The sequence below is a fragment of the Drosophila nasuta genome, chromosome 2L, assembly GCF_023558535.2.
Source record: "Drosophila nasuta strain 15112-1781.00 chromosome 2L, ASM2355853v1, whole genome shotgun sequence".
Classification (NCBI taxonomy): Eukaryota; Metazoa; Arthropoda; class Insecta; order Diptera; family Drosophilidae; genus Drosophila; species Drosophila nasuta.
In genome coordinates this window covers 14,195,763-14,212,521 of record NC_083455.1, presented here as the reverse complement: position 1 = coordinate 14,212,521, position 16,759 = coordinate 14,195,763, and the positions used below count along the sequence as shown (strand labels likewise).

At 34.8% G+C, this 16,759-nt stretch overlaps 1 protein-coding gene across 1 annotated transcript; it reads right to left on the bottom strand.

The window, feature by feature from the left end:
* Positions 1–155: 155 nt before the first annotated feature.
* Positions 156–956, bottom strand: LOC132786601 (uncharacterized). The gene is made up of 5 exons (XM_060793166.1): positions 814–956; positions 685–750; positions 491–625; positions 357–431; positions 156–304 (listed from the first exon to the last, which is right to left on the bottom strand). The coding sequence occupies exons 1-5, from the start codon at positions 863–865 to the stop codon at positions 156–158; spliced, it is 477 nt and encodes a 158-aa protein (XP_060649149.1). The 5' UTR covers positions 866–956.
* Between the last annotated feature and the right edge of the window lie 15,803 nt (positions 957–16,759).

The window sequence follows — 16,759 nt, the reverse complement described above, 5'->3', positions numbered from 1 at the left end:
TTGGGTTGCATACCTAGATGGTTTTGTGTAGAGTTCACTTTTATTTGGCATTGGTCTAGTAAAGATATAAAATAAAAGTATAAGTTAATCAAAGGAATATTAAGACATACCTAAGTAAAGAAGAATTTTATGATTGATTTATTCAAATTCATTATTTAATGTTGCATACTTAGCTCCACTTGGAGTGAATTCCTCTCCAGTTCCGCCTTTTTATTATCTTCAGCTTTTTTCCGCCAATCTCGAATAGTTGAATCCTTCATAGAGCAAGTTTCTATATATTTTTTCAAGTCGTTGTCACATTTTTCTTCAAGGAACAAAATTTTAGTGAAGAATTCAATTTCAAGTGATTTTCTCACCTAATAAACTTTGCTGTTCTTTTTCATATTTCTTGAAGTTTTCAGTAAAATTTCTATAACTCAATTGGCATTTCTCTAAAAGAAAATTAATTTCCCGATAGGTTTACTAAAAATAATAATTCAATGCTGCATACCTAGCTCTGATTTTACCGAATTTCTCTCCAGTTCCACCTTTTGATTAACATCAGCCTTTTTCCGCCATTCTCTAATAGTTGCATCCTTGTTAGAGCAATCCGCTTTTTGTATTTTCAAGTCATTTTGACATATATCTAAGACAAAAGGTTTTTTTTTATAGGTTTATTAATATTAATAATATTGTGCGTCGTACTTAGCTGCTGTTGGATTGATTGCTCTTCTTGTTCCTTAATGTCCGTGTTGTTCTTTTGGCATTGATCTAGCAAAGCTCATAGAACTAATAACACTTCATTGAATTTAATATGCTTCAAATATTACCTACCCAACAATTTCTGATTATTTTCAGCTTTCAATATCAACTCTTGAATAGTCATAATGTTTTTAATAGACTCATTTTTTATTGATTCCAAATTCCCTTGACACGATTCTTTAAAAGAAGATATAATATGGAAAATGTCATCTAGAAATGATCTTCTTACCTAATCTTATTTGAGCGTTTTGATATTTTTATAGTTTTCATCCGTTGAATTGGCTAAATTCTTGTTATTCAATAGGGATTTATCTGGAAATTAAGTGAAGTTAAGAATCTCGTTCTAGTTTATGTTGTACTGAACTTACTTAGTTTAATGTTAAGCTCGTTTATTTCGTTAGTTTGTTTATTCGCTTCAGATTTCAGCTGCTTGATGTCCTGCTGTGATTTGTTATAGTAAGACGGGCAAGTTATTCGTGGTTGTGGTGTTGTGGCTCTCGGATTAACTAGATTGTAAAGTATTTGTATTATTGAATTGCATTAACTATAATACTCTAAGCTTACTCTTCTCCGACTTTAATTTTGATATTTCAGCATTATTCTTATTGATGGTAGATATGTAAGATTTTATAGTTGAATCCAACTTTGCAATTATTTTATTATTATTTTTGACGGTTAATTTCGACTTAGATATTTCAGCATTATTTTTAATGATGGTAGAGTTAAAAGAGTTTATAGTTGACTCCAAATTTGCAATTGTTTCATTGCTCTTATTAACAATTTTTTTGAAAGCTGTTATAGTTGTTTCCAACTTTAATATATCAGTATTTTTCTTGTTTATTGTAGAGTTATTAGATTCTATAGTTGTATTTAACCTTGATATTTCAGCATTATTCTTATTGATGGTGGAGTTGTAAGATTTTATAGTTGACTCCAACTTTGCAATTTTTTCATTATTATTTTTTAAGGTTAATTGTAACTTTGATATTTCAGCATTCTTCTTAATGATGGTGGAGTTGAAAGAGTTTATAGTTAAATTCAACTTTGCAATTGTTTCAAAGTTCTTATTAACGATTGTTTTGAAATATGTTATAGTTGATTCCAACTTTGATATATCAGCGTTATTCTTGTTTATTGTAGAGTTATTAGATTCTATAGTTGTCTTCAACCTTGATATTTCAGCATCTTTTTATTGACACTTTCTTTGCAAATTGTTATAATTGACTCTAATTTTGATATATCAGCACTGTTTTTAATAATAGTATTATTTTTCTCCGACTTTAATTTTGATATTTCAGCATTATTCTTATTGATAGTTGACTCCAAATTTGCAATTGTTTCAAAGTTCTTATTAACGATTGTTTTGAAATATGTTATAGTTGATTCCAACTTTGATATATCAGCGTTATTCTTGTTAATTGTAGAGTTATTAGATTTTATAGTTGTCTTCAACTTTGATATTTCAGCATCTTTCTTATAGACAGTTTCTTTCCAATTTGTTATAATTGACTCCAATTTTAATATTTGTGCACTGTTTTCAACAAAAGTATTATTCTGAGATCCGATAATTGATAGCAAATTCGATATCTGAGCGTTGTTGTTATTGATGGTATTATTGTAAGATGATATAGTTTCTTGCAATATCTTTATTTCAAGTTCTTTTTCTCTTAGTTGGTCTTTGTAATCGTCTATTTGTTGATGAGCTTTAACGGTTTCATTTTTTTTGAATTTCCAAAAGACTTGTTTTATCTGCTATCGAAACTCTTTGAATAGAAATAATCTCATAATTTTGTTTTAATCTAAGTTCATTATCTTTAAATGACTGAATTTGTGATCGACATTGCTCCATAATCTCCAAACGCAACATATACTGCAACAACAAGCTATGAGCAAGCCAGCTGACACTGTTCAGACACTGTTACAGCAGCAGCAGATACAATTTCAAAATTGGCAGCAACAACTACAACAACAGCAACAGCAGCAATTCCTTCTGTGGCTACAGCAGCAGAAACAGGAGCAAGAACAACAACGCAAGCAAGACAACGATCGCCTGGAAAGACTGGAAAAAAATGGTGCTTGACATGGCCAACATGATTCGTCAATGGTCTGGAAGTAAATTTAACTCCCAGCTCCAGTTTAACGTTCCAGAATCACAATGAATCCACTAAAGATTCTTATTTGGAATGTCAACGGCATAGCTGGAAAAGCCAAAGAGGTTGAACTCTTTGCGCACAGCAATAACGTTGATATCATTCTGCTGTCGGAAATTAGGCTCAACCGAGGACAGACAGTTAAAATCTTTGGATATGTTTTCTATCCCGCCTACAAGCCATCGAACAACAATCACAGTGGAGGCGGCGCAGCTGTTTTAGTAAGATGTACTCTACGCCACTTTCCTCGAAGAATTATCGAGACACTTACTACTCAAGTATCAACAATTAAAGTTGCTACTGAACTAGGAGATATGGAGGTTAGTGCTATATATTGCCCTCCAAGAAATAGAATTGAAGAAAGAGACTTCATTGACATACTTCGTGCTAGCGGTCAACGATATATAATTGGCGGAGATTGGAATGCTAGACACTGGATATGGGGTGACACATACAACTCACCCAGAGGACGCGAACTCTCTGAAGCCGTCTCTGCTTGCGGTGCCAAAGTTCTTGCTACAGGATCTCCCACAAGGTACCCTTATGTTGACAACCACACGCCTACCTGCATTGACTTTGCCTTATACCATGGAATTCCTGATTTGCTAATAAATATAAAACAGAGCTGGGATCTTGACTCAGATCACCTAGCCCTTGTCGTCACCGTTAACACAAACAGTATCAGCGTCACTACTTCTCCGCGGCTCATTACTAAACGCACTAATTTGCCAGCATTTAGACAGCATCTGGAAGGCTCATTACAATTAAATCGAGCCCTGGACTCTGGAGATGACATAGAAGAGGCAGTTGACATACTGACTGACTCCATACACAGGGCTGCTGCGGCTTCGACTCCACCTTCTGCTCAACCAGATGCAATCGAATACGGAATTAGCCTCACAAGAGAAGCCAAACAGCTTCTTGCAGAAAAACGACGACTCCGAAGACGTGCTATCCGTTCTCAAGACCCTTGGGATCGATTAATGTGGTACCGGACTACAAGGCAGCTGAAAACTATGTTAAGGCAGCTAAGGAGTGATTTCTTCGAGCAAAAACTAGCATCACTAGACTACACGGTTGACGCTAACTACTCGCTCTGGAGATGCACAAAAGCCTTGAAAAGACAACCCTTCAGGCAAGTTCCAGTACAGTGCCCTAGTGGTGGCCTTGCCAGAAATGAAGAAGAACAAGCTAATGCGTTTGCAGCCCACTTAGAAGCTCGATTCACTCCATTCGATTTTACCTCAACGGAACAGGTCAGGATCACGCAACACCATCTACAGACGGCTCTGCAAATGTCACTTCCCATTAAGCCAGTGAGAACTGAGGAGATATGTGACGTCATCAAATCATTAAATACCAAAAAAGCTCCTGGCATAGATAGGATATGCCATCGCACGTTGAAGGTTTTGCCAATGAAGGCTATACTCTCTATTGCTAACATTTTCAATGCAATGCTAAGAGTACAGGTGTTTCCAAAGCAGTGGAAGATGGCTACGATTGTGATGATTCACAAACCAGGCAAACCAGAAGCTGAAACAGAATCTTATCGACCAATAAGCCTGCTCCCATCGTTATCGAAGGTATTTGAACGACTTATTGCCAATAGACTCCATGATGTCATGAGAGAGCGTCACATCTGGCCGGAGCACCAGTTTGGTTTTCGCGAAGGGCATAGTACAGTGGAACAAATTCACAGGCTGGCAAAACATATCCTGCAAGCGTTTGACGACCTAGAGTACTGCAACGCAGTCTTTATAGACATGCAACAAGCCTTCGACAGAGTATGGCACGATGGCCTTCTGTGTAAAATAAAAATGCTGCTACCTGCTCCATTCTACGGAGTCTTAAAATCGTATATGGACAGACGCGAGTTCAAGGTCAGAGTTAGAGACACATTTTCTTCAACATGCCAAATGAGAGCTGGAGTCCCGCAGGGTAGTGTTTTAGGGCCTCTGCTGTACTCCCTATACACCTATGACCTACCCATCCCAATGGGTGCATATATGGAAGATCCCTCCAAGGCTCTCATTGCAACTTATGCGGACGATATTGCGGTATTATACAACTCTCCAAGCAGCGTAGAAGCTGCAAACGGACTCCCAAGGATACCTGGATAGCTTGGCAGCTTGGTGCAGAAGGTGGAATCTGAAGGTTAATTCCACAAAAACAGTTAACCCGTGTTTTACGCTGAAAAGATTAATCTCCACCACTCCAGCTATTCACTTCGAAGGCGTGACACTGGAACAACCTACCTCTGCAAAATATCTTGGTATCGTTCTAGACAAGAGACTCACTTTTGCGCCACATTTAAAAGCTGTCACCAAGAACTGTGGCCAAAGGCTACAGAAATTGTGCTGGCTGCTCAACAAAAGAAGCAAAATGTCTCTTCGAGCAAAAAGAGCAGTATACGTACATTGCATAGTGCCAATCTGGATATATGGAATGCAGATTTGGGGGATTGCTGCCAAATCAAATTACAAACGCATCCAAGTACTGCAGAATAGGGTGTTACGGCGAATTACAAACTGCCCTTGGTACGTGAGAGGATCCACCCTACACCGCGATCTGAAAATACATTCTGTAGAGGAGCAGATTGGCAGACACACAAGCCGATATAGCGATAGGTTGCTAACTCATAAAAAACAGACTCGCTAGGAGACTACTACCAGCTAGACCGTTGAGGCGATTGAAGCGTCAAGGGTTCGCCAAAACGTTCACCCAATAGTGAACTTCTCAGAAACACCTTAAACTAATATGAGGTTTGGCCCAAACATAAACATTTCTTGTACCTGTGTTGTTATAGTACTATTTTGTTCTTGCTGTACTGGTTCGATACTTAAATAAAGAAACTAATTAATAGAAAAAAAAAAACTGAAAGTGCATTAGTTGTTGCACTAAATTCGCTTTCTGTTGGTTGTGAGCACACTGTCGATATCTCGACAATTGTAGGGAATACAACAAATATTTGTATTCTCTTTTCCATAATGATCCAAAGTTGACAAGCGTCTTCCAGTCGTGCCTAGTAACTACTAAACTTTGTGCATAGTTCACCGACAAGTTGAAGCTACATGTACATATGTAGAGGCTTATCTTAGCTATCAAAACGACTTTTGAAACTTTTAACAATCCGCTATAATAAAAATAGCATATTTTTAGCTAAAAGAATCCACAAGTTCCGGTAGCTAATCATTAAACGTGCTTTAAAATTTAAACTTCATAACAGAAAAAACATTTCAAATCTTTATAAAAACAAAAACCTTGGAAATTGATATCGTACATTAACTAAAACTGCTCTTTAGTTGGGTATCTAGAAAGCAAAGAATGCTTTGACAAAAAGCAACATCAAATCGATGGAATAAAATGAAAAATGTATGTAAGAATCAACTTACTACTTTTTGATACATAATATCGGTAACTTCTGAAATTACTTAATAAATGCCGTGGGAATAAGTGTTTAAGATATTAATTTGGAAATCGATGGAATATATTTCATTTTTATTTTTGTATTACTTACGTGAAATGGCTATTTTAAATATATTATTCTATATTGAATTTTTTTTGTCAATTTAAAATGTATTCATTTTCTATTTATCTATTTTCACCTACATTTGCTCACTAGTTGCACATTTTGAGCAACTTATGGGCATCTAATTGCTGTTGGCTTTTGGCTCAATGTTAAGCAAAATATTGGCGGTTTCCAATGAACAGCGGACATTACGATTCGTCGAGCGCGAAATTCGCATTAAATGCAGACACAGTATTAGGATTATGATCCACCGCCAAGAAGATTATACATTAATTAATTTGCTATCGATTAATGCTCACGTTGTCTTGCTTCCATTCGGCTGTATCTAAGAGGATGAACAACTAGTAGAGAAGGCAGTAATATTTAAAATACAATTGCATATTGAATAATGGTGGAAGGTTAAACACTTAATTTAAAGAAATTCCAAGACTAATTTGGGACATTTATGTGTATATTTTCATTTTCTGAAAGTCAATACACAACTCATAACACTAATAGATACTAGATTTTGTGATAGGCAAGTTGTAGAATCAATTAAATGTTTTCATCGAATACGTATTAAACTTATATCTGTATCTGTATAATAAAAATGCTATATAATATAAATGGCATATTTAAATTACTTCGCTAAATCTTTGAAATAAGTCGAATGATTATCTAAATAATTTACACATAAGTATTATCATTGATGGCGATATCAATTACTTGTTACATAAGGTATTTTTATGACAAGGTATTATAAATGACACGAAAAATACCTAATTCATGAAATAATTTATTGTAAGCGAAAATGTAATATATTTTCGTAAATAGGAACACGTATGAAAGCTACAGTTGGGAAAAAATGAATCAATATATTAAAACGTTTCAATGTGTAGTAATATGTAAGTTGAGATTTATCCATATGGGCGAATCTTCATAATTGCGGAGGTTCCAAGCCCGTAATACCATACTATGTTATTGTATGGACCATTTAGATTACTAAAAGACGATTAGATTAAATTATATAAATTAATATAATAATTAATGTTATATAAATTAAATGTAACGTTAAACTAAACTCACCTAGAACCACAACTTTCTGGATACCACCAGCCGCCCATGCCATTTGCAGCACAATCTGTATAAGAATTATTATACCCGCTACCCATAGGGTAGAAGGGTATTATAACTTTGTGCCGGCAGGAAATGTATGTAACAGGTAGAAGGAGGCATCTCCGACCCTATAAAGTATATATATTCTTGATCAGCGTCAACAGCCGAGACGATATAGCCATGTCCGTCTGTCCGTCTGTGTGTCTGTGTGTCTGTGTGTTTGTGTGTCTGTCCGTCCGTCCGTATGAAACACTGGATCTCAGAGACTATAACAGATAGAGCTATAATTTTTTTTCGACAGCATTAGTTATGTTTGCACGCAGATCAAGTTTGTTTCAAATTTTTGCCACGCCCACTTCCGCCTCCGCAAATCAAAAAAATCGAATAACAAGCGTAATTTTAAAGCTAGAGTTGCCAACTTTGGTATATACAATAATAACTATAGTAGTTATGATTCCTGAAAATTTGGTTGCGATCAGATAAAAATTGTCGAAGTTATTAAAGAAATACTTTTGTATGGGCAAACACGCCTACTTACTAGGGGTCTTAGTTGCTTTAGATGACAATCTGGTATATTGTGCCGTCTATGGTATATTTTGAATGCGGTACTATATCAATATACCAAATATACTATTTGGTATATTTTTAGTATTTTTGCAGTATATTTGGTATATTTTGAGAAAAATATCGCAAAATATATTTCTTTTATTCAAAATGGGTAGCGGGTATCTCACAGTCGAGTGCACTCGACTGTAGCTTTCTTACTTGTTTTTATCATATGTTGCAAATTTCTGATGAACATTCGCACGTAAGCCATCAAAAAAGTTGCCCCCATAGATTCCTATTGATTCCAATTCATAGAGAGATTCTGCATTTCCTACTCTGAAGTCATCATATTTTGCCCATAAGGTATTCCATGAAAAAGTTACTGAGGTATATAACTCATGTCTTGATGACTTGGTAAGAAGATGCAGATTTTCCAATCCAATAAAAAACTCCCCTTGCGGGTCGTTAAATCCATTCACGTATTCCTTCCAGCTTCTGTTAAAATCTAGTTGTCCATTAACTCGTTGCTGTATGATAATCCAACCATCATTATCGCATAGCACATATAAAGGATTTCCATTTGAAAGTTGTATCTCTTGAAGGCCAGTGTTCAAGCGTATACAAGAAGTTGGAAGACTTCTTAATTGCATCTTTTAAAAGAATACATACAGAGCTTATCATTAATAAATTTGTATTGTTTAATTCATATTTCGTAAATGGTTAATAAAAATTCGTTCTTTTTTATTTTGCATTCGCCTAGTAAAAACATATTTATATATATATAAGTATAAGTTAATCAAATATATATGTTGCATACTTAGCTCATCTTTGAGTACTTCATTCTCCAGTTCCGCCACTTCCGCCACTTCCGAATTCTGTTGGCAAGATTCTTTAAAATAAAAGTTTAATATGGACAATGACATTTGGAAATTATCTTCTTACCTAAACTTATTTGAGCGTTTTGATATTTTTTTAAAGTTTTCATCCCTTGAATTGGCTAAATTTGTGTTATTCGATATGGATTTAGCTGAAAATTAAGTGAGGTTATGAAGCTCGTTCTACTTTTTGTTGTACTGAACTTACTTAGTTGAATTTTAAGCTCTTTTATTTCGTTAGTTTGTTTATTCGCTTCTGATTTCAGCTGTTTAATTTCCTGCTGTGATTTGTCATTGTGAGACGGGCAAGTTATTCGTGGTTCTGGTGTTGTAGCTCTCGGATTAACTAGTTTGTGAAGTATTTTTATTATTGAATTGCATTAAATATATTATTTTCTAAACTTACTCTTCTCCGACTTTAATTTTGATATTTCAGCATTATTCTTATTGATAGTTGACTCCAAATTTGCAATTGTTTCATTGTTCTTATTGACGATTGTTTCGAAAGCTGTTATAGTTGATTCCAAGTTTGATATATCAGCATTATTCTTGTTAACTGTATAGTATTTCGATTCTAGACTTGCCTTCAACCATGATATTTCAGCATTTTTTTTCTTGACACTTTCTTTGCAAATTGTTATATTTGACTCCAACTTTAATATTTGAGCAATGTATTTAACAATAGTATTATTCTGAGATCCGATAATTAATTGAAAATTCGAAATCTGAGCGTTGTTTTTATTGATGGTATTATTGTAAGATGATATAGTTTCTTGCAATATCTTTATTTCAAGTTCTTTTTCTTTTAGTTTGTCTTTGTAATCGTCTATTTGTTGATGAGCTTTAACGGTTTCATTTTTTTGAATTTCCAAGAGACTTGTTTTATCTGCTATCAAATCTCTTTGAATAGTAATAAACTCAGAATTTTGTTTTAATCTAAGTTCATTATCTTTAAATGACTGAATTTGTGATCGACATTGCTTTAATTGATCCTCCAAATTGGGATTTTCACTAACAGTTTTAATCCATTTTGGTCTCCCTTCCATTTCGTTCATCAATTTTTTTTTATACTCGTCAGAGAAATTAGTGGATTGTATAAATTTCCACAAATCTCCACCATCATTTGATTGTAAGGACACAGTCCATGGCACAATTATGAAAAACAAAGCGAATAAATTGAGACACTTTTTAATAATCATTTTCTTTAAGAAGAAACTAAAATGCACATCCGTTTGCCACTTGAGAATAAAAACTACTAAATTTTGTGAATAGCTTATAGTCGAGATGAAATAAAATTGTGTGAAGTAAGCAACCAAGTGTTATCAGCGTTTAATAAACCAAATAGTATGATTGGGTTTTTTTTTATATAAAATTTTTTTTGTTTTGCAGAATATGATAATACGCTTTGCGTTAGTTGGTGACTTGACGAAATATTTGTATTAATATTTAGCGTAGTTTAACATAAGTTAAATATTTATAACTTTTTGCCTGCAGAAAATGTATGTAGCAGGCAGAAGGAGGCGTCTTCGATCCAACAAAGTATATATATTTTCTTGATCAGCGTCAACAGCCGATACGAAGTAGCCATGTAAGTCTGTCCGTCCGTCTAAACACATAGATCTCAGAGACTATAAGAGAGATAAATAGTTGTTTAAGAAATACGTTTGTACGACATAAAATGGCAATCGGGACTTAGTTGCCAAATCATTATCTATGGTATGTTTGGAATGTAGTATTATTATAATATACCAAATATAGACATATAGACTTAAGTGTTTATGCGGCATATTAATTTGGTATATTTTTGGAGTATGTTTACTATATGGAAAATGCGTAGCGGGAATCTCACAGTCGAGCACTCTAAATTGCACATTCAGTGGCTGATAAAATATATAGAAATATTGAAACTGATATCAACAATGCAGTCGCTGACAATACTTGGTGATTAACCTTTGGATAAATCTCCTTTTAATCGCCACATACTCGTCGTAGATACAATTGTATCTTGGTAGGGCTATCAGCGCAATTGTCGGATGATTAATTAAGCAAATAATGCGCAGCAGACACCTTGAATGTGCCACGCCTTGTATGAATAAATGAATGACTGCATGAATAATTGATACGAGCAGCCGCAAAGCATATGGCAAATGGCTTCAAAATGTACAATCATCTCTGCCGCTCGTCTTATCGCCGCCCCGTCTCCAGCCTAAGACGACATTAACAATGTTATTGTTATTGTTGTTGCTGTTGCTGTGGCGTCCGTCTGCGTGCTTGGTCTGTGATTCATTTCGTGTGGTATAGAATTTTGTATGTATAATTTATCTGAATGTTGGGATTAGCCAAACTTGTGTCCAGACTCGAGACTCAACGCACCCACAAAATCCTTTTCGGCCACTTGACTCATTAGGCAAGCATTGATATGGTCAGCATCAACATCAACTTCATCATCAACATCATCATCGTCATCACTATCATCGTCATTATCATTGTCAGCGGTAGCATCTTTTGCTGGTCGCATGATTTGCATTAATTTGGCGAAATGCTGTCGATGAACGGACGCGTCCGATAAGCGCTGACATGGCACCGCAGATCCGATCCGTTGGCCCATTAATTAGCCCACGCCATGACAACGCATAATTAATTACCAATTCATTTGAGCTTTCGCATGCTCTCATTCCCATTCACGCCAGTTGTCTCATCTGATTTGCTTTCGCTCTGGCCAAATCCCAAAAAAAATCCCCAATCGTCTCCACTCCCCCCACTCAAAACTTCTGAGCTTCGATCGGTTGACCATGTCCAACAAGTAAACTGCATTTCACACGAATACCGACTTCAAGTTTGCGCTCATGATGCTGCAAAATCTCTTTATTATTAGCATTCGCTGATTGAAATGAATTTGAATGTAGTTGTGTTGACTTAAAGGTATTCTCATTGGCAGACTAATGAGACATTCTATTGCTTGTAATGCTTTAATTAAACATATTTTTAGAGAAAGCTTTGCCCAGAAACATCGATGTATAGTATTTATTGCGAGCAATTAGGAAAGCTACAGTCAAGTGTGCTCGTGTGTGAGATACCCGATATCCATTGTGAATAAAAGCAAAACAGTGCGGTATTAATGTTTAAATATACCAAATTAATATTCTGTGAAAATACTAAAAATATTCAAAATGTTTCATAGAGGCGGAAATATATCAGATTGACAACCAAAGTCATTTTAAATATACCAAATTAATATACCACAAAAATACTAACAATATACAAAAGTTTATATAAATGGATGCGGAATGTACCAGATGGTCAGCCAAAGTATCTTAAAATATACCAAATTTATATACCACAAAAATACTAAAGTATACCGATTTCTATATTTGGTATATCGATAGAGTAATACATTCAAAATATACTACAGAGTATAAAATATACCACATGGTCAGCCAAATCATCTTGAATATACCAAATTAATATACAGCAGAAATACTAAAAATGTACCAAAGGCTATATTTGGTATATTGATATAGTACCACAATAAAATAAAAACAAAACAGTGTGGTATTTATTATAAATGAAACCAAATTAATATACCACAAAAATAGTAAAAATATACCGAAAGCTGTATTGATATAGTAGTACATTAGAAATATACCGTAGAGTGCAAAATATACCAGATTGTAAGTAGTTGTTTTTTGTCAATACAATGTATTTTCTAGATATTCGACATATTATATTGTAACTTTGGAGTAAAAATTGCAAATATAACAATTTAGCTACGCTGCATTTTTTTAATAAATTTCAATTTGAATTTCCCTATGCTCTGAATTGACTTGATTGCTTCATTGCAAACACAAGTTTATTTGCTTATCAAATTGTATCTACTCATCTGTCGATTGGTATCTCACACTTTTCCACCAATAAACTTTCAATTCAAAACAGATTTTGTAGCCAAAGAAAAAAAAAAAAAAAACTGTTTCAAACGAAAAACGCCAAAGTTCTTGTCAAGTCAATTGATGGTTTTAGCATTGACAGACTTATTGGGCATATCGGTATCAAAACAGCGACAACAACAAAAACAATGTCTGTGTGGTCCCAATGTGTGCATGCAAATGAGCACACACACATACACACGAACACACACACACACCGAGATACAGCACGCTCAGCCGAAATTTAATTTATGCGACGGCAATTAAACATGCATCATTTACAGACGCTGTGGCAGCTACAACAACAGCGGCTGCGGCAGCGGAGGCGGCAACAACGACACATGCGGCAGACGGATCTCCACACAGATCTGTCAACACTGAGTTTCAGTTTCAGTTTCAGTTTGAGCATCAGTTTTAGTTTTGTTTTGGGGTAAAATACGCGGAAACCCGACGCGACATCATCTTGACACTGTCCAAACGCATCATTTGTCAATATTAACTTTAATTAGCCGAATTTTTCGATGCCAGCCTATTTATGCACTTTGCTTATTGTTGCTCCGCTACAATTTGTATTATTAACTTTCAGCGCCCAGTTTGCTCAGTTTCCTCATTGTGGGCAGCCGCTAACAATCGTTTATTTTCATTTCGATTTGCAGACAGAATTTGTAAACTCGTCTGATTTATTAAGTTACAAATTTACTTCCAGATAGAGTGTTAAAGTTCAAACTGCAGCCTGGTTCAGCAATAATTCTTTTGCATCTTGTGAAGAAATGCATTATAAATTAACAAGAAAAAAGTACTAAGTACTAGATTCCCAGCAGATAAATTATTTAACATACTTGTTTCATTTGGATAAATAAACAATAAGTTAAAGTTGTTGTGAATTCATTACAAATTTTCTATTCGTTTCTCCTCAAACTGTCTTCATTTGTTTTTCAAACTTGTCGATAAATAATTGTTCTCGATTAAATGTATCCGAAGTTAGAATTACATAAAAATCATGATCGATTGCGCAACTAAAAATGCAGCGCAACGAAACGCGTAACGCATACGCCCCATTAACCCTTTCAACAAAATGCATAAATTTCATTTTTCATGCTTATGTTGTTTTATGTGTCAAAGACACCAGCCGAAAACAGAAAATAATCAAAAAGTTTAGACTGCTAGTCGTGCTGATACCCTGTTTTCAGACAGACAATTTATTTCGTGAACATTTTGTAGTAGATTTGCATACTTAATATATGATATTAATATATATTTATTTATATAATATTACATTCCTTATTTAATATGCTAACCATAGAAAAGAATCAAATTGTTTTGTTATTAAAAACTTTCTTTATTTTTTTTTTATTTTATTTTATTTTATTTTTTTATTACACCCTTTAGTCACATGCATATTTGCAGGGTATTCAAAAAAAAGAGCCAAGAGTTGGACTGACTTAAAAAAAGGCATTTGCAATTGACACTCGAATGCATTTTTAATTGTTGTTTTAATATTTTGCCAAATTATCACTTCATTTATACTGAGACGAACGCAACGGAAGGCACTTCAAAGGCTGCTGTGTGTTTGCTAATGTGCTTGCTATTTGGGTGATCGCCCATAGCATAAATCATAAATACCAAAAGGGGGCGCGCTCAGCACACTTAAAGCAAACACGAAAAACAGGAAAAAAAATACAAAAATTTGAAATTTGAAATCGAAAAGAAAATATTTGGACTCGACAACATTTTGCCAAGTGGGTGGCAACTGAATTAATTTGCGGCCTCTTCAAGCGCTCTTCCCCCGGCTCTAACTTTCTGCGTTTCATCAATTTTCTTCTTTCTTCTTTTCGTCGTCGACGTCGTCGTCATCGTTGTTGTTGCTTTTAATGTTTGCGTGTCGAGCAGACGCAAAATAAATAAACTTTAAGTACTTTTCGAAATTGCTGTTGGCCGTTGTGTAATCTTAAGTAGTGCGCCATGCACTCAACCAGCACTCACACGCACACTCGCACACTCATATTCATATTCACATTTACATTCACATTTACTGAGAGACAGCGCAGCATGTTGACATATTAATGCAATTAGTTTAGGGCGCACTTCGTGCTAATTTTATAGTCCCACTCTCTCCCTCTCTCTCTCTCTCTCTCTCTACCGTATTTACATAATTCATATTTGTGTCGCCTTCGACGTAAACTTCCCCTCCAAAATGTAACGCTCCTTTAACACAACCCTCTGCAGTTAATGGGGGAAGAGAAAAGTCGAACAGCAACTCCAAATGCAACTTCAACTGCATTTCCAGCTGTTTGTGCACTCAAATTTACGAGTTTCGCGTCCAAATTGTTGCCACGCATTGACATTGTTAATGAAAACAAAATAGCATTAAAACTACTCGAAAAGCTTGGCATCGGGTTATGTTCAACAAGACTTGTCGTAGATTTCTCATTTTGCTTTGATTTTCGTGTTAGTTTTCAATTGAACATGACAATAAAATTGCTAACAAAAGCTTTTACATTTTGGGGGCAACGTTGTTACCAAATTAAATTTACGAGATTTTAGATTTTTAATGCGACTTAGGCAGGCTTGTATTTAGTATTAATATTATTTTGAGAAGGAAAATATGATGGAAATTTATAAAATGAAATTACAAATGAAAATACCATTTTGAAAATGAAGTTATTTAAAAATTTTCAATAGTAAAAGACTAAAATGGCTTTGCCTCCAAATTGAATACTTCCTTACCTAAATGAAACATTTAATGATTAATTTTAAGTAAGTATTGCCTAATAAAATCGTATCAGAAGAACTTGTTAAACAATTACAGAAATGCTGTTGTATGGGAAGAAAGGTTTAGTAGTTTTGGGGTCTTAGTAGCTTTGTCTGGAAATCTGGTATTTTTTATAAAATGTTATAGTTTGAATGTAGTACTATATTATTATACCAAAAATCGTATTTGGTATAATTTTAGTATATTGCGGTAGATTTATTTGGTATATTTTGGGAATAATACCACACACATAACAGTCTCGACTGTAGCTTTCTTACTTGTTTAACTTCATATTTCATAAACTTAATTTCGATTGTTAATACCTTTTATTTTTTCGATATTTGAAGCCAAAACGAATTCAGTTCATAATGCAACCAAAGCATAGCAGAGGTCACCAAAACTCATACAAAACACAATGTTCGTTCGTTTTCGAAAGTGTTCCAATTTCTATTGTTTAGCTAAACACAATTTACACAACTCGCAGTGTTGTAATTATCCTGCGCAGTTTGTTATTTTTTGATTATATGAACGATCCCCGCGCCTTTTGCACCTTTTTGGCACCGCCGTGCTAAACCAAATTACATGGCAGCCAACAAAAGGTCCTCACCAAGTTTAGCTATAATTTATGGCAGCAGCACACAGCAAAAAAAAATAGATGCACAAAAAAGGAGGAACAAAAAAGAAACCCAACTACAAATGGGATATGCCAGCCCATTTCCGTTGCGCAGAAGGCTAATCAACATTTCGAACCCCGAGAGTTGCGTTGATGAACTGAACCACCCGGAGAGAGGACTCTTCACATCCTCCTCACTCATCTCATTTCGTTTCGTTTCATTTTGATTCAAACGTATATCGTGCTGTGCGACGGGTTGTAATCCCAGCTGTAAATATGCCGCGGATCGATCTTAAATCATGTTTCTATTTATGTTGTCACAAAAGATTTGCGTTTGTTTTTCTTTCTGTTCTTTTTTTTTTTAGTATTTTATGAACCAGTTTCTGGAGATTGAGCTTGGCTCAAAGATGGAAGTGTGGCTAAGCTGGCTTTAATGCAACACGAGTCAAACCCAACGCCCGCTGCATCCCTCTTGCCTCTAGTTCTCAAGGGTTGTTTGTTACTATTATTTCTGCTTCTTTTTTATAGCCTCTAT